This window comes from Diadema antillarum, unplaced genomic scaffold (assembly GCF_040938485.1).
Source record: "Diadema antillarum isolate AM-2024a unplaced genomic scaffold, OU_Dant_1.0 seq00000094_RagTag, whole genome shotgun sequence".
In the NCBI taxonomy this organism is placed as follows: domain Eukaryota; kingdom Metazoa; phylum Echinodermata; class Echinoidea; order Diadematoida; family Diadematidae; genus Diadema; species Diadema antillarum.
Window position 1 is genome coordinate 833,902 of NW_027271183.1, and position 25,484 is coordinate 859,385.

At 38.4% G+C, this 25,484-nt stretch overlaps 2 protein-coding genes across 2 annotated transcripts in view; one reads left to right on the forward strand and one right to left on the reverse strand.

The window, feature by feature from the left end:
• Positions 1–604: 604 nt before the first annotated feature.
• On the reverse strand, positions 605–23,050 carry LOC139726619 (syntaxin-6-like). Its single transcript, XM_071637608.1, has 7 exons — positions 22,944–23,050; positions 15,535–15,704; positions 8,786–8,943; positions 7,813–7,923; positions 4,793–4,899; positions 1,956–2,050; positions 605–894 (listed from the first exon to the last, which is right to left on the reverse strand). Exons 1-7 carry the CDS (start codon positions 22,976–22,978, stop codon positions 815–817), a joined length of 756 nt encoding a protein of 251 aa, XP_071493709.1. The 5' UTR covers positions 22,979–23,050; the 3' UTR covers positions 605–814.
• Positions 23,051–23,895: 845 nt separating this feature from the next.
• The window catches only part of LOC139726630 (WD repeat-containing protein 47-like), a 38,037-nt gene continuing 36,448 nt past the window's right edge, over positions 23,896–25,484 (forward strand). The window contains exon 1 of the mRNA XM_071637620.1: positions 23,896–23,994. The gene's annotated coding sequence lies outside the window, so the exon portion shown is untranslated. The remainder of the gene's footprint in view (positions 23,995–25,484) is intronic.

Below are 25,484 nucleotides of genomic sequence, written 5' to 3' on the forward strand. Positions count from 1 at the left end.
TGTCGACCATTTACACTCGCAGGACACAAGAGCGAGCCATATGGAATCTCTTTCCCTTAGGGCCTTTAAAACCCTGCTAACATCACCCACTTCATCACATCAAGCTTGCATTTCAGTATTAGCATGCAAAATACTAGTTATAACAGAGAGCATGTATACATGTTTAAAAAAAAAAAATCAACTAGTACTTTTTGTCGCATGATGTTTAAAACTGCACATTTTCAAGCTACACGAGTACGTCGCCTATGACAAAAGTCAGGGATACATACAGCTCTGTTGACATATATGCAAACTACCTAGCAGCCTTTTTAACCATCTGCGTGAGTTGTTGAGGTCGACTCACTTTCACGGTTCTACACATGTTCAACAATGGAGGGACAGTAACGCCAACTTCTTGACACATGACGAGAATATCAAACATCAACATCCACAACGAGCAGCTCACAACAGAACGCAAACGGTGATTGTCTTGCAACGCTGTAAATTTGCCATCACTGTTGAGTCGTATATGCATGGTCACAATTTTCTTGTCTTTTTTTCTTTTCCAAATGAAGATTGGAAAGTTGCACAATGAAAATCCAAGTTGCATACAATGTTCTTATTTGACATGCGGCTGACAACTGAGAGTTGACTATCCCGGATGTTGTTGAAGTCGTCATTTCTTTTTGCAAACCGTTGGATATGCACGCGGCTAGGAAGCAGCTGTCTGGTCCACGATGACTCATTGTTCAGAGCGTACAAATGCGCGGTTGTCCAAATGATCGGAGAGACGGAGTTCGATAAAATGCTGGAGATGGTGCACACCAGATGGGCGTCATATCGGGATGAAGAAGAGGATGATGACAATCACCATGACAACCAGTAGCACGGCGATGGCCATCCACTGACGCTTGTCTGATGGAGAGGATGAAAAATGTTAAAACCGTTCGTCTAAAGTCACTCTCTTTATATTTCACCTGGAATGTTATAGTGCGACGGTGTAAACGTAATTTCACACCAAATCCCTTGTTATTTCATCACACCTGACATTACAGATTTATATTATGAGTACAGATTTATATACCTAATTTGAAAATTTCAGAATTTGAAAATCTAGAGTAGAATAAAATTTCTCTCCTGACATCCACAGTACAAACATGAAATCATGTCATTGCTGTAGAAAGAGCTATATTACAAGCATTTTACCATGTTCTTTGGGGGAGTTTTCATTTGAAACTAATGGCTGATTTTGACTGGCCAACCAAATAACATAATGATTTGATACTTTCAAGCTTTCGGTAATGTTTGAATAATTGCATTTTTCTTTAATATGGAAATGCATGTAATAATTTTGCATATAAATTCATTCCCTCTCCTTAACATCATACATTCAAACAGCAATTGTTACATTATACATCACATGAGTCCTGATCTGATCCCTATTATCTAAACTTTGCTGTTAACTCTTCAAGTCTGGGGGAATAGTGCTGCAGAAATTACCTCCTGGTCATCATCAATTTGGCAACTCTGAACTTTACTGTATATCTTGTGATGGAAAAATATTAGGTTGAATAAGCTATGCTGTAAATCATAACTGCGAAAAATATTGAAGGAAAGTTACAACAATTTCCCATTTAAGAGAAAAACAGGAACCCTAATTTTTGAAAATGTGTCGCCAAAATAAGAATCGATTATATCTTTAGCGCACTAAGAGGCTTTTGGAAATTCTGGAACCCTAAAAAAATTCATAACTGACTTACAAAGGGTTAAAATTAAACTTTGCTTTTTCTTTCATAAGTCTAGCTTATGAAGCAGATATGAATAAGTGACTACTGAATAGTAGGGATTATATATGATAAAATGGTCCAATATCAAGTAACTGCTGAATAGGAGGGATTGATAAAATGGTACATCAAACCACACAAAAGTGATTTTTTGGGACTACATAGATTAGATCAGCATGGAGTACTTCTTACCGTTGGACATTCTTGTGACTTTGGCCATCTTCTTCATCACCGAGTCTAGCCGCGACTCCGTATTTTCCATCTCAGTTGAAAAGTCATCCAGCATTCTGTAAAGAGTGGGAGTGGAGAGACATTGGTTAGCCTTCTTATTGCTGCATACTTAAAGGGATGATATACATGTAGTATTGGTCGAGGTGAGGATTCAGCTTTTAATCTTTTTTTTTTTTTTTTTGCGAGATACTTGGAAACCATACATGAAATGTCAAAGACTATACCATTTTAAGAGGAATTCAAAGTTTATTTGATGAAAATTGCTTTTGAAATGGCTGAGATATCCAAAAACAGAGTAAAACAAAGGGATCCTAACAAAAGGTGGGTCCCATCATTTATAACGATTGCTTTGTTTTGGATATCTCAGCCATTTCAAAACTGATTTTCATCAAATAAACTTTGAATTCCCCGTAGAATTATATGTCCTGTCATATTTCTTAAGGGGTTTCTCATTATCTCACACAAAAAAGTTGGAAACTTGAAGCCTCATCTCAACCAACACTATACCATCCTTTTAAAGGGGAATGAAACCCAAATGTATACATGGATTGAGTGAATGCAGCAATATTAGTAGAACTCATCAGTGAAGTTTGAGAATCATAAAAGTTATACATTTCATGTCATACATAAGTTTTGGCACTTTTTTTTTGTATAGTTGTCCATGTTAACGTCACCAAACGTTGCAGTCTTCTTGTTCAGCAATGGCAGCACAGAAACTTCAAAAACTCAAATTGTCTGATTTTCCTCTCACTTTACTGATGTACATGTAGATATATTCTCCTAATATTGCTGCATTCACTCAATCCACATACATGTATAGCTGGGTTCAATTCTCTTTTAATGAAACTCAGACTCTTTTAGAAGAGTCTGACTTAGCAATAACAAAGCGCCACACAATATAATGTTTGGTCCTGTTTTGCCCCCCTAAAAACAACAACAAACAAATAAAACCTAACAAATCCAAATGCAACAAACACAGCAAAAAAAAAAACAAAAAAAAAATCAACAACAGATGCAACAGATTTGTTTGTCTGTATACAAAAGAGACATTCAGCAAAGCACAGAAACCTTTCATGATTTACATTACATTAAACCAGAAGCTTTCAATCAGCCCAATTTGACTATTAAACCTGTCTATAGCGGCCACCCAAGGGAGACGGAAAAAGTGGCCGCTATAGACAGGTGGCCACTATAGACAGGTAATCCAACTTTGTGTGCATTGTTTACATACCAACACGTATCATCGTTGTATCCTTACATGTACATGTCTGTGTGTACGTATGCACACGTGTGTTTCATGCATTAAACCATGCCATTGTATATGAAATGATTATTGCACAGTAGTATGTGTACTATCTTGAAGAAAGCTTAACACTAGTGCGTTATTATGACTGAATGAGGGATGAATGCAGCGGTGGCGATCACTGAACATTGCCCGCACGGCTACAAAGCAGAAAAACATGCTGAATTATCGGCTCGGCTATGACTCCATTGGGTTTTTGGCTGCTTTAGACAGGTTAAAATCTACTGTGGGAAGCAAAATTTGTGGCCGCTGACTGCGTTAGACAAGTGGCCGCTAAACACAGGGTCTTTAACAGGGCTTTTCTCTTGGGGGGATTGTTCAGTGGCCGCTATAGACAGGTGGTCGCTATAGACAGGTGGCCGCTAAGGCAGGTTTGACCGTATTACATTTCACACCTTTCTTCAAACAACGATATAATTCCTCAATACTTCCTTTGTATTCACTTATACTGCTTGGTCTCATAATTGGCTTATCATGAAGTGAGTGTATTTGCCCTTTGATACGCATTTAATGAATATTTGATTTTAAATACACATCTCTTTTAAGCCCATTTTGTAAGTGAAAACACTAGACTTTTAATAACCTCTGATCCCTTGAACCTTCAACTCTGACCCATCAGCTGTTATTTGATTTGCGCAGGTCTGAAAATAAACTGCTCTGTAATAAAAGCATCACCATGCTACAAAAAGTTTAATGACCCGGAGCATAATTTCCTGCCTGGGCATTTTAAAGTACTTATAGACAATTGCATGATTGCATAAACAGTTACTAGAAATACTGCTGTGTTTCCAATATTCTGCAGTCAACACAATAAGAGCTTTGTCAACATTCAAGGACAACAGAGAGAATTGTGAGACTAAATACACTGGATACTGTTATATCCAGGGAAGTGCACCTCCCTGGTTATATGGAATATTTCCTTCATGGAGCATTGTAATCCATACAGTATATTGCTTTCCTTTCTTGATGAAATAATAAAAAAAAATGATAAAAGTTCTTCTTAACCAATTTCATCATGTATTCTACACCCGAGAATTTCTGTAGTAAAATGCTGGGGCTCTATGAAAAAAAGAAAAAAGAAAAAAGGGGTGGAATTCAACACATACGCTGCTAGATCTTTAATGAGAAGTCCCTAAATTGAATCTACTCCTGGTAGCATTACAATGACGAGACGTCTTGGGAATTACATAGTAACATTCAATTCACGGTCATCTTGCGACATCATAGCCGCATGCCAGAAATCCCCTAACGTCACATTGCTATCACGCATACGCCGACAACCTAAACGGAAATATGAACAAAAACATATCTTCTCACTTCCCTGCAAAACAAAATCAAAAAACTAAAACCTGACAGGAAGTTTCATATAAAGCTTGAGAGGTTTGTCTCGATTACAAATCAAGTGTCGTCTGTTAAAGGAGAGTTTTTGGAATCTGAGAACGTCTGAAAGGGAGTGAGCTTTGCATCGACTCTGCCGCAACCCTGGCGTACTTACACTGCCTGTTCGTCCAGCTCTTTTCCTATCGTGTGGCTCATGTTCTTGAGAATTCCCACGCTGTCTGCCACTCTGTCTATCTGGTCGTCCTGGGCTTCCATTATGATCTGCAGTGAAGTCAACGTATGTTAAAACGAGCAGCGATTAAATAGTTGGGTTCCACCATTCTAACAATACATGCTGAGCTAGTCTCTGGCAACTTGTGATCTGTATACCAGAGCCTCTTAACCTAATGGTATGTTGTTATCCTTTTTCCACTTGTACAATTTTATGTAGAATCAGTATAGAGAAATCTAGAAAACAGAATCACTCTATCATATTTGCCCAATTTCACTACTGTAAACTAGAAATTTTTGCGTGCATTACAATTCGTGAATTTTGCGAGAGCCAAATTCATGAAATTAAATGGACATGAAAGTTCTTGTCCAACTATTATGCATTGGATGCCAATGGCAATTTGCAAAAATTTCATGCCGCGAATATTTCTTGCTTTACGCGTATAGTATATTTTACTTCAAATCATATTCAATGTCACTCCAAAGTTCTTAAAACCATAAAATCATCAAAACATCAGAGTTAAATCAACATCTATGATAAAAAGTATTTCAATTAAAGTCATTGTCAGAATCATAGGAATCAGGTTCATTTGCAAACACATTTTTTTTCTTCTTTTTTTTAAAGGGCAAGGATGAACATCCTAAGACACTAGTGTTCTCACACTGAATAGCAATGACATCATTACATCAAGATTGCTATCCTTGACGAATAAGAAGGGCCTTAAGCTATGACATCAAAGGTCTATGTAAGTGTAGGGTGAAAAAAAAAAATCAATATTGAAGTTAATCATCTGGTATTGCCATATATCTCCCGAAGCATGCACACTATAGTGACTGGTACTAGACTACCCCGACTTTGAGACTGATACTCAACGGCATGTCATGCTACATTGATCACAATATGAAAGGTCGCCAGACACGTTGTAAAAATTATGACACACACAGAGAAGAGGTGGCGGTCTAGATTTTGTCATAAATAATGCACTATGTGTTAATCTCCGGTCAGTATTAAAGTAATGAGTAAATAAATAAATACAGACAAAAGAAAATGATCCTGACATGTATTCTCACACTTCATTCTTTTTTTCCCTGACAGGTATTTCAAGTGAAAAATACCATCACATACGGACTACACTAAGTTTTCTGTAACAATAATAACAGCTGAGATTCTAGAGATCTATTCTAATGCACCATCACCACCACTGCAACAATAAATTATGTACACACAACTCAATGGTCCGAATTCACAAAGGTGGTACAATTGAAACCATTGACAATTGAAAACAAAGACTGTGGTTTTGTATGGGGCGCCAAGTGTCACATGGCCTATTTTGTTACGAAATCAGTCATTTCGTCGACGAAATGTTAACATTACGTCAACGAAATTATCATTTTGTTAACGAAATGGTCATTTCGTCAATGAAATGACTGATTTCATAACGAAATAGGTCCTGCGACACTTGGCACCCCATAAAAGCCTATGGTCTTTGTCCATGATTTCAACCATGGTTTCAATCGTAGCACCTTTGTGAGTCCGCTGCAATAGGAGAAAGAGCATGAATCTGAACAAATGTAAGACTGAGTAACCACTGAGAATTGCAAGAGCACAATAGTTTGAAAAACCATGTGCAAAGAACAATACACAGGATGTTGCACTCTCTGGCTTCCTGCCCACACAAAATTTGTCAACATTGAAAACAAAATGATCGCCGGTAGAGGCTTGTGCTTCAATCAAGCTGATCGGAAAAACATCAATATCCATGCATCTACAAAAACGCAGCTTGTCATTCACAGTATAGAAGATTACGATCACCCTTGATTTGCATCTACGCCATTGTCATCATTGCGCCTTTTAGTCATGGGATAACAATTTCTGATCAAGATGAGAGATCATGTCTTTAAAAACAGCTGTCATAAAACAATCTCAGAATCATTTACTCTTCTCTGTCTGGCCACACATGACATCTGTCTATTTACACTGAAATTCGCACACAGCTAGTTTTGTTCTTACTTACTAAAGATTTTTTTTTTTTTTTTTTGGGGGGGGGGTAGGTCATCATCCATGGCAATAGAAGGTATAACATTTTGTTTTATGAATCAGATCTATTCTAAAATGATAAAAGTTCTTGTGATCTAAAAAGTATGCTCTATTCAGCAGGTAAAATAGAAACAAAAACTGCAATGATCACTGGATCCAATTAAAGTTGCCTTATCCTGAATTACAAGAAGCAAAACTACATGAACATACATATTGTATGCTATCTAAATTCCTGGATCAAAACATGAAGAGAATGTTTGCTGCCTGCTCACCATAATATGGTGACAAACATCATGCAAGAAGCATGGAAACTTCTGTACACTACATAATTTGGGAGCACTTTCTAAGAATCTATAAAGCTTTTGTAAACATCACTATAAGTCTAGAATGCTTGATGTATATGGCTCTCTTTCTCTCTTTATTTCTTTAATACTTTTTTGACAAAAGATTTGTGTGTCATGCCAATGAGACTTCAGAGACATTCTATATGTAAATGTGATTGCACTCCCAAAAGCAATATGTCTCATTAAATTACATAAAACATTAACATTTCATAACATTGCAATTTTGACTCAATGTTTTAGTTCACTGTTACTCTAAAAGTAAAACCTTTTCAGCGTTCTCTTTTTTTTCCTAATGCGACAGCAAGCAAGTTTAATGTCAGATGTATTTCAGCTTCACTGAGAATTGACAAGTCAAAGGTAACAGTAGTGAAGTACGTGGACAAGATGCAGTTTACAAAATTATGGCATATTTTTAATTTCTTGCTGATATTCAAAATTGATATTCCTCATCTATGGTAACTTTATTTTTGTGTGTGTATGTGTCCTATTGTTCTACTCAGATTGACTTCAGTCAATTTTAACATAGAGTGAAGTTTTTATTTTCTTCTTTGCCCAGAAGAGGTAACTGGAAGAGAAACCAACCTGTTGCTGCTGGGAGTTGTCATTGATAAATCTCTGGTTGTCATCCTCAGCCTCCTGCTCCAGCCTGCTGTATTTGTGCTTCGGCCGACCTGGTCCATTTGATAGAAGGCTCTGCAATCAAAGAGAGAGAGAGAGAGAGAATATAGAGATATAAAGATAGAGAGATAAAGAGACCAAGAGACAGAACAATAGAAAGACAGACAGAGAGACAGAGATAGAGAGATAGAAAGACAGAAAGAGAGAGGAAGGTACTGTAAAAGTGGATATTTTCGTGCTCAGCCGGGAAAGAAGAATTTCGTGTGTTTTTAGTTCCACAGAATCAAGAATCAACCACTGGAACATATGGCAGGCAAAAACATTCTTGTGCTTCTATTTTTGCGCTAGTTTGTGGTTGTGCAAAATGCGCAAAAATTTCAACGCTGCGAAAATTTCCACATTTACAGTAATCGCAATATATGGAAATATAATCAATATATTGCAATTTAAATAAAAAAAAGTTCCACTCACTAAGTTTACCTTGTCACCTGATGAAAATTTATCCAGGCTTTTTCATGAAGGATTACTAAAATAGAGTACAATGTCAATAAAGTGTATTGCTATCCCACTTGATCAATATGGGGATTTTGTAATGTTTTCAAACTCTACAAATAACCTAAAAACCCAAAATTTTCCTTTACAACCATAAAGTTTTTCTTCCCACGTCCTTGGCAACAACTAAAGCATGCAAGCTGGGCCAAACAAAGATTTCCAATTAAAGATTCACAAGAGGTATATAAACAATGAGCTGAAATTATCTGCATAACTTGAAAGAAGAATCCAGAAAGTTGAATACAACGCAAACTCCTGCATTGTATACACTGTAGTGGTCCTGGGCCACCGCAAATATCCAGCCCTGGTATAGCTATGGGTTGTGGATAAGGCAACTTCCTGTATACATGGGATATACGAAAATTCAGCACTGCTGAATACATACCTGTCTGGTTTTCTTGTCCTCTCGGGACCTGGTCCCGGGACTGCTCATGTGATCTTTCATTTCTTGCACCCTGTCCTTGGTCCTTTTCACGAAGAGTTTCCTCGCGTCTAGCTCATGGGGCTCGATCTTGAACTTGCGTGGGTTTGCTTCGACAATGCGTGGAGATAACAGAGGGTTAAGGATGCATAGGATTACAATGATATGATATCACTGCACTCTCTAGCACAGTTCTGATTGCAGACTATAGAGAACATTGATCAGTTCCTTTCATAAAAAACACCTAGTTTAAAGGGAACCCCAAACCCAAAGAACAATGTGGATTGAGTGAAAGCAGCAATATTAGTAGAACACATCAGTGAAAGTTTGGGGAAAATCGGACAATATATGGAAAAGTTATAGATTGTTAAAGTTTTCGTGTTGGAACTGCTGGATGAGGAGACTACTAGAGGTTATGACGTATGAGTGGACAACAATGTACAGAAAATCTCAATAAAATTCCACAAAAATTCACTTTTCTAGCATTATGAAAGAGCACTTGACTAACCACTTTCAAAAAGCAGGGGGAATAATTGCTACCCTTAACATATGTCAGCATCAACTTGATGGAATGTGTAATTTTCATGAAAAATGAATTTCTGTGGAATTTTCTTTATATTTTCTTGCATAGATTGTCCGATTTTCCTCAAACCTTCACTGATGTGTAAAACTAATAATGCTGTTTTCACTCAATCCACATTGCTCTTTGGGTTTGGGTTGCCTTTAATGTTGATTATAAGTCTACTGCAATTGGGCATGTAGAATGCATGAATTTTAGCTTACACATAGACGACAGCCAACAAATACTCATCATTCAAACAAATAATCAAAGAAACACAAAAAAAACCAAAACAAACAAACTTATAATACACCACATGCATGTAAGCCCCTGTACTATTCACGTCAACTCCATCCATTTAACAATTGACAGAACATTCAATTTGGGATGCTTCTTTGCTGCATATTCATATCATTCTTCGTTCACATTGGGGATTTTCCTGTTCCTACCCAAGTCTGTAGCATAGTCACATCATCTTTCATGATATGACATCATGTCCAAAGCAGTTATAGCATTTTGTTCCCCTGGAGGTAACCTAGCTATCAACATTGAAACAGCCAAACCAAAAGTAAACAAATCAAAGCATTACATGTTTTTCTTGGGAAGTCAATCATCTGCATAAAAGAGAAAATAACATCTTGCATTCTGTCAAGGATGTTCTGGGCCCCGTTTCATAAAAGATGTTAGGATGTCAACTCTTGCTGGAATGGCAACTTCCAAAAGCAACAGCCAATCAGGAAGCTGGATTATTGCTGTTACTATGACAATTGCCATTCCAGCAAGAGTTGCTATCATACCAACTCTTTTATGAAATGGGGCCCTGGACTGCTTCATGCTATGGCCTTAGCTCCCTGCTCAAATTACTTCCGCCATCTGCCCAAATTCTGATTATTCCTATACTACTGGAGGCTGCTTCCCTACCTCTCCCCTGCCCATGCGTTAGTTTCTGTTGAAGCGGAAAGCTGGGAAAGCACCCAAATATTCTGGTACAACGCATATATTGGTTCAAGAAAATAGACCAAGTATTTTGATGTTTATAATCCATTTCTTCAGAGTTGCAATTAAATCTATAGTTCTTTTTTTTTAATATTAGCAAGCTACATTACAGCATGTCACATCTTCACATTTAAGTTGCCAGCCTAATGAGTAGAAAACAAACCCCACACAACAACAAATAAATCTTTACAGCAACTGTTGTAGTTTTTCATCCCCCCTCCCTTCCCGGTTGCTCCAGCTGCATGTTTCAACTTTTATAAAACAGTCATTGAGGGCAAGTTTTAAAGTTATCACTCTAATACCTATCAATGCCTAGTGGTCCTCCCCCTTCCCCCCCCCCCAAAAAAAAAAAAACACAATAACAACAACAAACAAACCCAAAAAATATTGTTCAAGTTAACTATTCAAATAACCCATATTTCACTGAAAGAAGCTCACATCCAAGCTCCAAAACAGACAATCCTTTTAACCACAGCGAATGTTTTAGAAAGGACCCCCAGTGAAGCATCGCTACCTCCGTTCCTTTCAGACTAGAGCACCCAAAAGTATCCATATGGTCTCTTCAAGAGAGTGCACTGTATAACCATCACACATTCCTACTCTTACAGTATCACAAATTTCCTATTTGCATGGTACATTACACTATGCAGCTAGAAAATGAAATTTTATGAGTGAATTGACCAAAAGCAGCAGTATTAGTAGAACATACAAACTACAAACAAACTCCAAATTTTATTGTCCAAGAATGGAAATTCATTTTGCCCAATTGATCGTGGGCCCGGCAGCCACTGAGCAGCGCCAGATCGACGTTGCTCTAACCTTTTCAACTGTTGAACGGAAACAAGGTAGCAGCAACTCCCATCTTTTAACGTCTTTTGGTATGACGCGGCCGGGGTTTGAACCCACGACCTCCCGATTGTGAGGGCAGCCGCTCTACTCACTGAGCCAGATAACACATAACTGTATCAACAAAGTTTGAGGGATATCGATAATCTGTTCAAAAATTATGAATTTCTAGTTTTGGTGCAGCCATTGCTGGATGAGAACACTACAATACTCTGTGACATTACGTTACCAACTGTAGCAGTCTTCTCATCCAGCGATGGCTGCAACAAAAATTTGACACTTCATACTGGCGTAACTTTTGAACGGATTGTCTGATTTTCCTGATGTGTTTATCCACATATGCATTTTGGGTTTCATTCCAATTTAATCCCCCCCCCCCAGCACCAATGAGCTAAAAAATCTTATTGACATGCTATACAGACCGACATGTCTCAAATGGGACTGAAAGAATTATAAAATGGGATGGAGGTTAAAAAATTGAGTTATCAGTACTCCACATAAATTTCAATACATGGACCTATACATCCACAGCATCAACCTGAACACACTTTAATGTCACTGACGAGATTGGACTGTGTAAATTACCCTCATAGCACGCACTTTAAAGACAAGCTTTACCATCAGTGTTGACAGCGTATTATGTTTAATAAACTTGCATCAGGGATTGATATGCACTATCAAATGTGCATAACAGCATATTTCATGAAGGGGCAAAGCTGGGATAAGCGTGCCAGTGAACTTAACTACACATTAGATGGCCAAGCAATCAATATTCAGCTCCTCTTGAGTGTTGGTACTCTTTCATACAACTATGTTGTTGTTTCTATTCCCACAAAACTGCTGTTAAACACCTTTTTTGTTTTCCTTGCATTTCTATTAAATCTTCCTTTATGAAGATGTACATTGTATTTAGGCTTCGCTTCTCACCAGCATATGATTAAAAAGAAAAAAACAGAGAGCATCTCATTCTAACCTTTGCTGTTCCTTTTTATGTGATAAAACAAAAAATGAAATAACATGCCTTGGAAATGCTGCCATGATATTGTGCCATTAAATAGAGTTCCTGTTTATCAGAGCCCCAATTCAACAGCTGCTACTGTGCAAATTCATTTTTTCCCCCATTCGTTTCCTGTCATGTGGGTTGATATATGATAGAATAATATGTTATCTTCAAACACTGTGTGCACAGCTTCACAGCTCACGAAATACATGACACATTCTCAAACACTGATGTCAGCCACATACGTACAATACATCTTATGGGTACCCTTAATTTTTGCAACACTTCCATGACGTATGCGACGGTCATTATTAAAAAGATGGGCTACGCATTGTATTCCACCAGAAGAGCAATTAACTGTGAAACAGAGCTTATGCAGAACCATGCACATTCTTGCATAGACAGGCAACTATGGCTTTTGTCGTCTTCTCATATGCAGTACATCGAAAAGCCGGAGAAACTCATATCGTGTTTTCAACTCCGCACATTTTTAATTTCGGGCACAATCATTTCTCTCCAAGGCTAAATCTATTTTATTTGAAACCAGTCCTGATTAGTGAAACCATCCAAAATTGAGATCTGTGTTACGGTCGTACTCACCAGTGAATGAGCAAACACACACACACACAGAGTCCTGCCATGTATGGTGGGCAAAGATGAAATTGTGTCTGTGCATAAATCAAACTGCTTTCTACTTCATTCAATCAAATTTTTTTTTTAAAACTAAAGAAGAAAATTAGCCGTTTCAGTTTCAATAATAGTCTCCTGAGTCCTACATATCCAGAAAGATACTGTTTGTTGCAAGACATGCAATGTGGATCCAAATCATACAATCCCACAAAAAAGAGGATATTTGTGAATGGGCACTGACTTTCAAAATGCTACATCCTTCACCTCCAAATAGAACACTAATTGTATGGACACTGAGGTGGTTGTTCTTTATTTGAGATTAATATTTATCCCCACAAAAGCACTATGATTTAGCCATACTGCCAAACATATGAACTTAATCTCTCTCCTGTCTACACTTCATGCCTGCAGCTGTCCTTCTATCCAAGGGTTGCAAATAACTCATTGGTAGGATATTTTTATTGTTCTATGCTCAACAATCTGTATCTGACTAAATACTTTTATCCTTAAAGGACAAGTTCACCTTCATAAACATAAGGATTGAGAGAATGCAGCAATATTGGTAGAACACATCAGTGAAAGTTTGAGGAAAATTGGACATTCGATGCAAAAGTTATGAATTTTTAACATTTTTGTGTTGGCACCGCTGGATGAGGAGACTACTATAGCTTATGAGTCATATGCGTACAACAGTATAAAGAAAATGTAAAGAAAATTCAACATATTTTCACTTTTTTCACATAATACAAGAGCACTTGACTTGCCTCTTTCTAAGGGCAGGGGGAATAATATTACCCATAACATATATCGGTAACGAGTCAAGGGAATGTGTACTTTTTTCAAAAGATTAAATTTTGTGAAATTCTCTTTATATTTTCCTTATATTGTTGTACGCATGTGACATCTAAGTTATTCATACACTGCAGTAGTCTTCTCATCCAGCGGTTACTGCAGAAAAACTTCAAAAATTCATAACTTTTGAACGGATTGTCCGATTTTCCTCAAACTTTCAATGATGTGTTCTTCTAATATTGCTACATTCTCTCAATCCTTATGTTTATGAAGGTGAACTTGTCCTTTAATTGCTTAGGTGTACTCATATTCCAAGCAATTAATTTTTATATCATTTTACCCTCCTATCTAGACATTTTTGGATCACCTGAAATATAACTACATGTAGCCCCCTGATTTTCCTACTCACAAAAATTCTATTTTCCTCGTTCCATTTCCCATCCAACACCATACACTGACATGGAATATTTCATCATGATATAAAATGAATCATTTACTGTCTATCTTTATATAGATGTTGTATTATAGAATCATAAAAAAAGAGGACTTTAATTAACTAGGGCGGTATCAAACTGCATTCTTGTTATCTGGACCAGTATTGGAATGTGTTACTCACCCACTGTGCAAACACAAATTGCTGCACAGTGAAATTTTCTGGCTATGGCTTACGGGATTATACTTTTAATTTACGATCAGTTGAACGACTAATTGGCAAGGTCATAGTCGCCAGCAACTGGGCTTCACATATAAATGATATGATTGATCATGACTATACCTAGCATAATTATATGACAAGACTTAAAGGCATCACCATACTGCAGCCCCACACCAAGTTTTCGCTAACCATCTGCATTCTATGTACATTCATTACCTGGCCACAGGTTTGTGTGTGTGTGTGAAATTTGTGCACATTTGACTCACTGGCAGAGAAGAGGTTAACCTTCATTCCTGTGTGAAAAATGAGATGGCCCTGGGGGCATTTTATGAAGCATTTTATGAAGCATTTTTGTTGATTTTTTTTTCTTCTGACAAACTGTTATAAGCTACTGAAATCCTTGCATCTGATTGGCTGAGAGCAAGTTTGTCAGAAAAAAAAAATCTGACATAATGCTTCATGAAATGCCCCCCTGATGTGACAGGTTACTGAAAGTACACAGACCATTATCTATTTACATGTACATAAGAATATGTGAAAATATTAAATGCAAGGAAATGTGCTACAGACTTTCTAATGTCACATTATATTTTAGTAATGTCATCCACATTAAAGAACCATCGTATTGGGATACCTTGTTAATATTCGACTAGCATTCCAATGTATACTAATATTGAACACATAAGGAAATTTAACTAAAAGAGAGAAGAGACTGAGAGAAAGAGAGAGATAGAAAACTTTTGTAACCTACAATGTATTGTTATCCACCACATCTTCTGTGACGTATCAGTCACATACAAATGGAATTCTGTCAACAACAAAAAAATGAAAGAGTTACTTGATATTGCTTGCTTTATTGTACAGAAATTACATATCATATTACAATTCATACTCCTTCCTAAAAAAATGATTCTGCTTTCCATGATTTTGAAGAAATAAGGAAAGAGAAAGAAAATTATTAGAATTCCTTTGCACTATCAAAAAAAAAAGGAAAATAAAGTGGACATGGTCCAACATGCTCAAAGGATGAATACCCCAAGTTGCACCTGTACAATAATTACGTGAAAGCTGATCAGCCCTCAATGAATAACGCTTCTGGGAACACAACACTACATTCCACGAGAGCAGAATTTGTATGGGTACTAGTGGCAGAATCACAAACACAGTGTACGAAATGACAGGAAACAAAAGGAAAGAAACGAAACAGATGAGCTAACGACGCTGAGAAAGGATATTGATTGTCTCTTCCAGGTCCTCCAGATCCCACTCGATGCTGCGGAGGCTGTTCCGTACCTCGTTGGTGGTCCAGTCGTACTCCTCCTTGCTCACGCTGCTGGTGTCCTCCAGCAGCTTGCACCAGCGTTGGTAGAGACCCTCCGACGTCGTCACCGCCTTCTCCACCTCCCTGCACGGCATTTCAAGAAGACGAACAAACAAATAAAACAAAAAATGAACTGAAACATTAGTGATGTGGTCATAATCATGTAAATAGACTGGTTTCCTCACATATTAAAATTTATGGATGTTCATTCCATCCTGACATAGTAATGAACTATTCTATTAAGCTGTACTTCAAAAACACTTTTCAATACTTGGAATCCAGTTTGCATATTTTATACCTACAATGTAGTTATTGCTACATAGGGTAAACCTCGGACAAGCTTTCTGGTTGTCAAGAAGAACCGTTGTAAGAAAGGCATGCAGAAAATTTGAATATATGTCAGTAAACCAGTCTATTGAGATGAAGCGATGATGTAATTATCTCATTAAATTCTTTGAGGGACTTGAACAATTACCTTAAATTTCTTCTTTAAAAAAAAAATTAACTGATATGTATTTCTTACTATTTGTTTTTGATCACGTCTTAACGAGAGAGTTGTGAGCTGATGACATAATTTGCATCAAGAGTGCCGCTGATGAACATGCAACCCTGGAGGCAAGTAATTTATGCTTTAACAATGAAGCTACAGCTGTACTACCATGCAATCAGTTGTGAAGGTGGAGGCACAACTGGTTTAACATGAGCTATACCTCATTGGACTAATTTTCAATTAACTCTCAATCCTCGGAGCAAGCTCCCAGGGTCATGGCATGAAGATGAGTTCCCTCGGGGGCAATAATATCAACAATGTCCCGAAAGGCAGTCCATGTCTGTATAATAGTGCAGTTCATGGCAGCAGCTAGGCAGGCAAGTAATCAACGACTGGACCTGACCTGACCTGACCGTGGCACCCATTTGTTCTACTGACTTGAACGTATGCCATGATAATGCCCATGTCTGGTGGCAAACCTGAGGCACTCCTAGAAATGCTTGCAGGGTACAAGCACATGTATGTGTGTGTGTGTGTGTGTGTTTACTCCAAATGTCAACAGGGGATGCAATATGGGTGTGATTCTAGCGGTAGGTGGGAGGTACACATCACACACCATGTTTTTGATGTCTGTTTGTCAGAACTGTCAGATTTGCTCAGTCATCAGCAAACTTCAACAATTTACGCAGCGTGCCTTCTTTGCAAACATGGTAGACCTGCTTTGATTCATGGTTAGGCATATCATGCACAGATGAAAGTCTGAGGCAGGACAAAAGAAGGGAATAAGTTTAAATATTTTTTTTCCACCACATTTTGCCTAAGTTGTTGGTTCGAGAGCCCCAAGAGATGAGGCAGTACAGTAGATTGTACAGTGTACCATGGACCTACCAATGGTTGTACAAGCACAGTCTCTTAAATTCTGCATCCTGCCTCACTTCTGTCCTGAAATGAAAGCCTCCCGAACAGCACTGATGCAGAGGACTTAAAGTACTGTAGTTAGCACTGGTTGATGCTTGTATATCCTTATAAAAATCCACAGACAGACAAAAGTCATGCACAGACTTTGTATATGTCCATAAATTCATAAAACAAACTCCATAATCATACGCCATAAATTCCATAAACACCATCAATTGTCCATTGGTTTTCTCTTCACAGAAATCATAGCCATGCTGAAAATATTTCATTATATGTGTTATTCAAAGCAAAAACGGATATAAAAACAAAAGTCTTCCAATTAGCCTAGAGGTCCCCTTTAAAATGCATTCTTTCCTGGGCAGTTTAAAGGGATCATACAGTTTTGGTTGAGACCTAATTTTGGGTTTCTAACATTTTTTGGTGAAATAATGAGAAACCTCTAATGAAATATGAAAGAGCATGTAATTCTATGAGGAATTCAACATTTATTTGATGAAAATTGGTTTTGAAATGGCTGAGATATCCAAAAAAGAGTGATTCTAATAAAGTGTGGGACCCACACTTTATTATGATCGCTTTGTTTTACTTTGTTTTTGGATGTTTCAGTCATTCCAAACCCGATTTTCATCAAATAAACTTTTAATTCCTCTTAAAATGGTATGCTCTGTACTATATCATAAGTGTTTTTTTTGGTATCTCGCAAAAAGTTTAAAGCCCAATTCTCATCTCCACCAATACTGTACCATCCCTTTAAACTCAGCCTCGGCCAATTTCATCCCCACATGCATGCTTGAACACCTAATCAGTCCCTGAACGCTTCTATCCTCTCCTGTCTCTATCCGTAATCAGAGATTGTTGGGGCGCTAGATGGAAAAAGTTGTTATCCAGATTTCTCCGCTCCCCTTGCTTCTCTGAATTCTTCATTGCGTCATATGAGCCTGTCCACACCCAAATGTTGTCTTCAAGCCTCTTTCCAACACAAACATACCTGTGTAATGTACAGAAAGTACCATACAGTACTTCTGACATTATTTTTAGACTACTTTGAATTATCATAACACTAGTGCATTGTACTGCATCAAAACAAAAAGGCATACATGCTCACACACCCCTATACCCCCCCCCCCCACACACACATTAACACTGCTTTTTCATAATTGAGAATATTTTTTGAATAGCAGCACATTCCATGTGTACCTATGGAAGTGATATAAAGGTATACCCCACACAGCGTAGCAGAGGCTCTAGTGCCTTGCCTACTCTGCATAATGTCTTGCTATAAATAGTGGCCATCTGGCACTTACTGTACCACTAGCAGTTCCTAGCTGGCAATACCATAGGGACAACATGAGGGTTTTTGTACAGTATGCCTCAAATGGTGTGATGGATTACATACTGGTGTGACTCACAAGTAGTGTTGATACCCACAAGAGCACAGGAATTTCAGTGTTTCTACGCATATTTTTCAACAAACAGTAGATGGATAAAAAAGAAATGTATGAAATTCCTCAAAAATACTTTTCAGATATACAGGGTAAGGAAGAAGTTACAATGTTTTAGTGTATACAATTCAGTAAGTTACATTCATGATTACAATATTATGACAATTAGAACACAAACATACATAAACAGTACGCTGTTAAGTCAAAGTGACACAAATAATTTTGAAACTTAAATATTCGCTTCAAATAACGGGTAGCTCTGATTTAATGCATGCAGTATTTCATTCACAGTCATGACTGATTTTTTTTTTAAAGTTTTTCAGAATAATCAGATTTTAGTGGTGTCATTTCATACTGACAGTGCACAGTGAATACATGTACCACTTAGTAATCATAATTTCAGAGACTCCAACCCTAATCACCTTCTGATCTGGAGATTCTCCCGCCTGAAACCCCTAGCAAACGGGAGACTCCAACTTGATGTGCGCGAAGCGCATATCATGAGCGCAAAGTTCCTTGCGGCCGGGGTCCAGGGCCCGCTTGGGCCCTGGATGCTCTAATAGTTAGGGTTCTTGATGCTCTCTCGTGCTATCTAAGGATTATTTTTCAACATACGAAGACAAAAAGCAAGAAATCATTTCAAACGGGAGACACAGAGCCAGGGCGGGAGAAATTACATCTCAAGCGGGAGAACGGGATATTTTGCAAAAGTGGGCTTTCGGCGGGAGATCTCCCATCGAAAGCGGGAGAGTTGGAGTCTCTGTAATTTGTACATCAGTGTATTTGTGCCATACAGATAATTAATTATTCTCTTCCCATGTCATTCCATCTTCTACCCCTCTACCACCCCTTTCATTGCACCTTCATACAGTGTATTTCCATGGAAACCATGAAAAGAATACACAGAAACAACAGGAACAAAATCAGTAAAATTTTGAGCGTTAACAGGAGATACTATGAAGTTAAGATCACTCTGAAATGATATTGTAATATGTATAGATCTGCTGATATGATGTTTGATGTACTTTTCAAATGCATCATTTTGGCTACATTACCCTTACTTTTCTAACACAATATTCCTCAATCCGATTTCCCCCCTTTTTTTGCTTGCATGAAATGTCACTGAAATGCCATAATCACCTTGGGGGCATTATCAATGACGTACTGTACATACGTACAGTTGTAACTTATTCACAATACATTTATCAAGGATTTTAAGTTATCAAACATGATCTTTGTCAAAAAAAAAGGTGACAAAAATTCCTGCAATCAACTCACAGATACCTGGTAACAACAACAACAATAAATATCAATCTATCCATGGAGTATACTCACTTAAGAAATCTCATAATTTGGTTTCACTTTCTAAATTTTGCAGGATATGAACATTTCTTTCACAAGGTGTTTTTCTTTCATGATGCCTACAATGTAGCAGCTTGCATTCATTTTTTCTTAATCAGTTATATAACAGGGCATGATGATTAATCAAGCTGGGTAATACATTAAAAAATGCATAAAATATCAATTGATGAACACTAGTCTTTATCTTTGGGATGTACTGTAGTACACATTTTAAAATCATTTTAAAGGTAGAATTACTGTAATTGCCTCAAGAAGACCAACACGAAAGCCTAAGAGGGTCCCTGCCTGTCAGAATCACAGAAGGCTAAGATTACGAGAGTGTCGAGTCTCTGTCATTCAGGGAAAATGTTCCACATATGATGTGTAGCTGAATGTCTCAATTTCTTCTTTGCTGGTTTGAAGGAGCAGTGGAGGCTTTCTACAATAGCTCTCTTCTTGGCATGAACCAAAGAGTAAACACTTCATTCAAAGTCCAATGCAATCTTTAACAGATCTGGAAATAGCTTAAAGATCTTGAGTAAAACTAAGGGCTATAACCCTTTGTTTTGCATGATATACAGATGTATATTGATGCCAGAAATATCACATATCACCTACAAATGTAGTGAATATTCTACCGAGCACACACAAAAAAATATGTGCCACACTGTGTTGGTTCCCATGATATTCTTGTGTAATATGACTGTGTCATAAACCAGCAGTGTCAACAATAAACTTCCCCCTTGATATTAGAGTTAGGGGTCTATTGATAATACTCAACAAAAATGATCATACTATACACTTCATGCACTTAAATGCAAAGACTAGGAAGCGAGGTTTGCTACATGTGTATAACACCATGTGTATGAAGTACATTCTGTAACTGTAGGGACCCTTGCTTGGCAAATGATGAACCCAGAAGGAGGAAAGTTGAGGATGGAAAGTGACATTGAGAGTGTATGGAAGGTAAATAGTGACAGTTGAGGGGCAGCTGAAAGTTGAAGTTGCACTTCCAGTAAGTGGAGACAGGAGAATAGGAGACCGGGACAGCTCTGCAAGGAAGAATAGAATGAGAATCGGGTAACAGGGTTCAGAAGTCAGTGGGAGGAGAAAGATGAACAAGAACTGAGGGAGGAGAGGGGGAAGGAGAAACTTGGAAAATCATGGAGATAAGAGAGAGAAGCAAAAACAGATCTTTCATTTATATCAGCACACAAACTTACAAACAGCACGTGAAATAACTACCCTACTTTTAAAATGGAAAGAGGCAGAAATCCATCAGATGCAAAGGATGTCAGCGTTATTTGTATGAGTATCAAGCAATGTCAATGACCTACAGGTAGAGTTTGAACCTCAAAAGGAGTATTCTTTGTAGTGGCTCTGAACAAGATTTATCTAGCGAGGCAGGATGGTTGGTGAAGGAGGTGGGGTTCTCTGGTTGGCGTCTTTAAGTCACTGGCCCACAGTGAGTGTGACTGGGTGAATTTGAAGGGTGCTATTTCTTCGCACAATACGAGACAGAGAAGGTAGAAGTAAAAAAGGGACTTCTGGAATGACAGCATTCAGGACCCCCTGCTGGGGGCGGGGATATCACCCTTAATGCTGGTAGATCAGCCTTCTGAAACATGATGGTGGTCGGTGCATGCGACAACAGTGGCAGGTGAACGACTCCACAGCCATATGAATTCGTGGGAAGGATGGCATTTCATACATTGTAGGTTAATTCCAGCCTCTGGAACTGCATATTGGAGATGATGATGATGACACACACAGGTGCTACGCGCATTCCTTGATCAGTGTGTTAAAATCTGTTAAATTCTCTTTGTCTTGTATATGATGTGCCATCACAAACTGTATAGTCTCCTCATCAAATAATGGCTGCATAGAAACTTTAAAAATTCATAACTTTTGAATAGATTGCCAGATCTTTCCTCAAACTCTCAGCGGTTTTCCTCAAACTTTCAGTGCTGTGTTCTATTAATATTGCTGCATTCACTCAATCCACTATATTGTACTATGTAGTCTATATGGGTAAACTCGTCCTTTATTAAAATACTTACATGTCTTTAATGGAAGCTAAAATGGGATTGATAGCTTAAAATCCCATCAGCGAAGGCTCAGGAGGATGACAATGATGAATTGACAGCAAGACTTCCTTACAATGTGTACAAGTTGTATGTCCCCCCTCCCATATCTCACCACTTGCCTTCAATTATGTGTGTGGGACTGTCAAAGTGCGTGCATCTGTGCATGTGAACTAGCGAGGTTAGGGTAGAGTAGAGTGGTATGGCAAAAATAGTGGGGTTGGGGGTGGGGAAGGTACATTAAGTCTTTCTGAAGTGAATTGTCTTAGGGCACAACTACTGCTGCCAGCAGAATTGCAGCAGAATTGAGAATCTAATCTTTGGAGCCACAATGACTCGCTCTGATAACTGTAGATTTATAAAAAAAAAACAAAAAAAAAACAAAAAACCCACAAAAAATAGTCTGCAGCATAAACAATATTTACAAATCATACATGTTATGTGTATGTATGGCTTTCTGGAGACTGCTTTGTATAAAAAAGGAACAGCTCATTTGGTGTAGAATCTACCGGTAATTTAATCGTCCTACACGTAGCAAGTTTGCCACACAATGTCCCCTGGTCAACAAATACATGCTACAACCTGTGTACATTGCGAGGTTCTTATTTTTGCCAATTTCGCGAGCTGAGTGGTATTTGCAAGTTTAAAAACATGAGAAAATATTAATTCTGATAACGACCTGAATGTGACATGCACCAATACATTTCTCTCGCTACTAGAGAGTTACTGCTTTACTCCACTGTTGTCTAGTATTTAGACTAGACTATTAATTGTGAATTTAACACTTACAAAATTGTCTGAAGTCTCGTTCGCATTACACTTGCTAAATATAACTTATAAGGCATGTACAGTTCTCAAAATAGAGACTCGTTAATACATAATTAATCATTGATCTGCTACATTTAGTGGTGAAAAGCTTTCCATTGACCTGTAGTGAAAGGTTACAATAGTACTACAGTGTAGTATGGTAGTAGATCTATCTACAAAAAGTACAACGCAAGGCAACTCGAGATGAATGTTTCCACAACGGGACAAACTGGCAACTTACTCTTTCACAACAAAAAATGGATCTTCCAGTGACATCTTCACCTTCGGTGTAGACCAATGTCCTCTCCAGTCAGGTGTGTGAAGGGTATGGCTTGGAACAATCTTCCACGTTAGTTCTATGGGAAATTCAGAAATGCGTCCTTTTATTTTTACCCTTTAGTTTCAGCAGGCTTTCCGTCAGTTCATCAGTGCCAGTGCAGTGGACATCAGGATGTCTCAGCAACTCTCCTGCACTAATCTAAATTTAATGAAAGCGAAAGCTAACATTTACAGTCACAGAAGTACTCAAATTAAGGCTTAAAGTCAATCAACACATCTCATCTCATAAGGATACATAAACCTGATATTTTCTTCAGTTTCGCTGCAGATAACAGAACCCTAAATCGGTGGAACGGACGGAACGATGCTATAGAATCTAGTTGTTGTGCCCTTATCGCAGCATCAATGTCGCCGAAGCTGCCCCGCTGTGTTCCTATGAATTTACGGTCACCGATCCACTCATAAGCACAGCAAACGCCGACAAGAGGATCTGCTTCGTGCCCCTTTCTTTTTGAGATATTACGTCGATCTTCCAACAATAACATCAGTGTATGACCAGATCCATAATTAGTGAGTGACTGTATCCTGGGGAACAAAAATAAAGTTGGAATTCCCCTAAATTTCCCAATGCTTTCCGGTGCGTCAGGAAGTAGTCATGACCTTTGCGATCGAGTAACGTGCGTGACGTATAACGTACATGCACACAGTACACGTACAATGTACGTGTAACGTGTTTAGCGTCGAGCTAGTAGCTCGATGTGTCCGAAGATCGCAGATGGCGCTGTTCATCGCAATACCAATACTACCCAATACGACACACACTAGCATGCAGTGAGTGCAGTAGGATCGACCCTCGACCCTTTCTCGCAGCTCAATCCCAACTGAAACACACAGAATTTTACATACCGAATAAGGCCAGCCCGTGAACCAGTGCAGGATCAATGTGCAATCTCAATGAGCCGGCGAATTAGTGAAATATCGTCATCTTTTGAGAGAACATAACGCTTGATGAGGTGAGATCATTGTTTGCATCGTCTCGTGATCCACAGTTTGTTATCTAACAAGTTAACGAAAATCATAATAAAGTGCTGAATTTACTGGATAGGAATCTATCTAGAGAAGTAAAGTTAGACAACTCCAGCAAGTCTAACGTGTTAACCGTGAAGTGTATTTAGAAATCTACTGTGATCCTGATTGTGACTGTGTGAGTGTTATTCCAAAAATCCAAGTCAAGTACTAAGTACAATTTGTACGTACTTTAGTATAACGTTAGACAGTGTCAGTGTAGTGTAGTGTAGGCCTAAGCCTGTTTTGAATAGAAACCTCTGTGATAAGTTTAGTCGGGTCTGTCTGAGTCTGATACTCTGAACTCTGAGTCTGATGAACATGAACTTAGATTCTGTGTACGTAGCGTTAATTAATTAACTGCTTTCGCCTAGCCTCCAACGTAGGGCTTATCGTTGCTGGGGCGACAAGACCTTGTATTGTTATCTACAAAATGTCAAATCGGAAAATGTTCAGGAGAGCCAAAAAACATGTCGGCTAAAAGCACTAGATCTATAGCGAATGAGATAGCCTTTCCTTTGACATGCCATGGTGGCTTCATTTTTGGAGTAAGACAGTTGGGATTTGGACAGGACATCACTTAACCCATTATTTGACCATTAATCCAAAAAAGTAATTTTCACCAAATTTGCAGCTACAAAGGTCTTGTCACCCCAGCGACGTTATGCCTCAAGTGCCTTAACAGATCTAAATTTTACACTGTAACAGTTAGTACAGTGACGGACAGTGTAGTGGAAAGTTGGGCAATCATTAGACAGAAAGATCCGTCTGTCCGGAGGAGTCTTTCATTCTTTTTGACGTTGTCACTCTCCGGAGGAGACAATCCATGAAGCCAGACGCAGTCTCTGCGGAACATATCCCCGACGACCAGATACAGACCGATTTTTCGGTCAAGGCAATCATGCACTTTACGGTTATACGGCCCTTTGATTATTGGTAGACGTTTCTACCTGTGACGTGTGCCAAGGTGATATCCCATGAACCACCACGCACTGAGCAGCCGGCGCGGCAAGCTAGCTGTTCTTCTTGTAATGCCTGGAAAGCCGTTTGACAAGTAATATTACAATGTCACTAAAAAGCCCTCCTTGCCCTGCGATTTTGACACATCGAACACTACATGTTATTGCATGTCTTTGCTCTCTGCTGCAGGATTATTGAGCTACAATTTGCAATGTTACCTCGCTGAAAATTGCCATGGTCGTGGCGCAAAGTTTGAAGAAGTCTGCGATACAATACTTCCATTTTTGAACATCCTAGCTAGCCACATCAATTAGATGTGCAAATATGCTATGTTAATGTCTCCTTCATCCATCATCTGCCACCGCAATTCGCGAGGCTTGTGTGTGTGCGTGTGCGTGTACAATGACAATGTAGTGGCTAGGCTACCCATAAATCGCTAACTGTGCAGGTAGTGGACAGTAAGAGACTGGCGGATCAG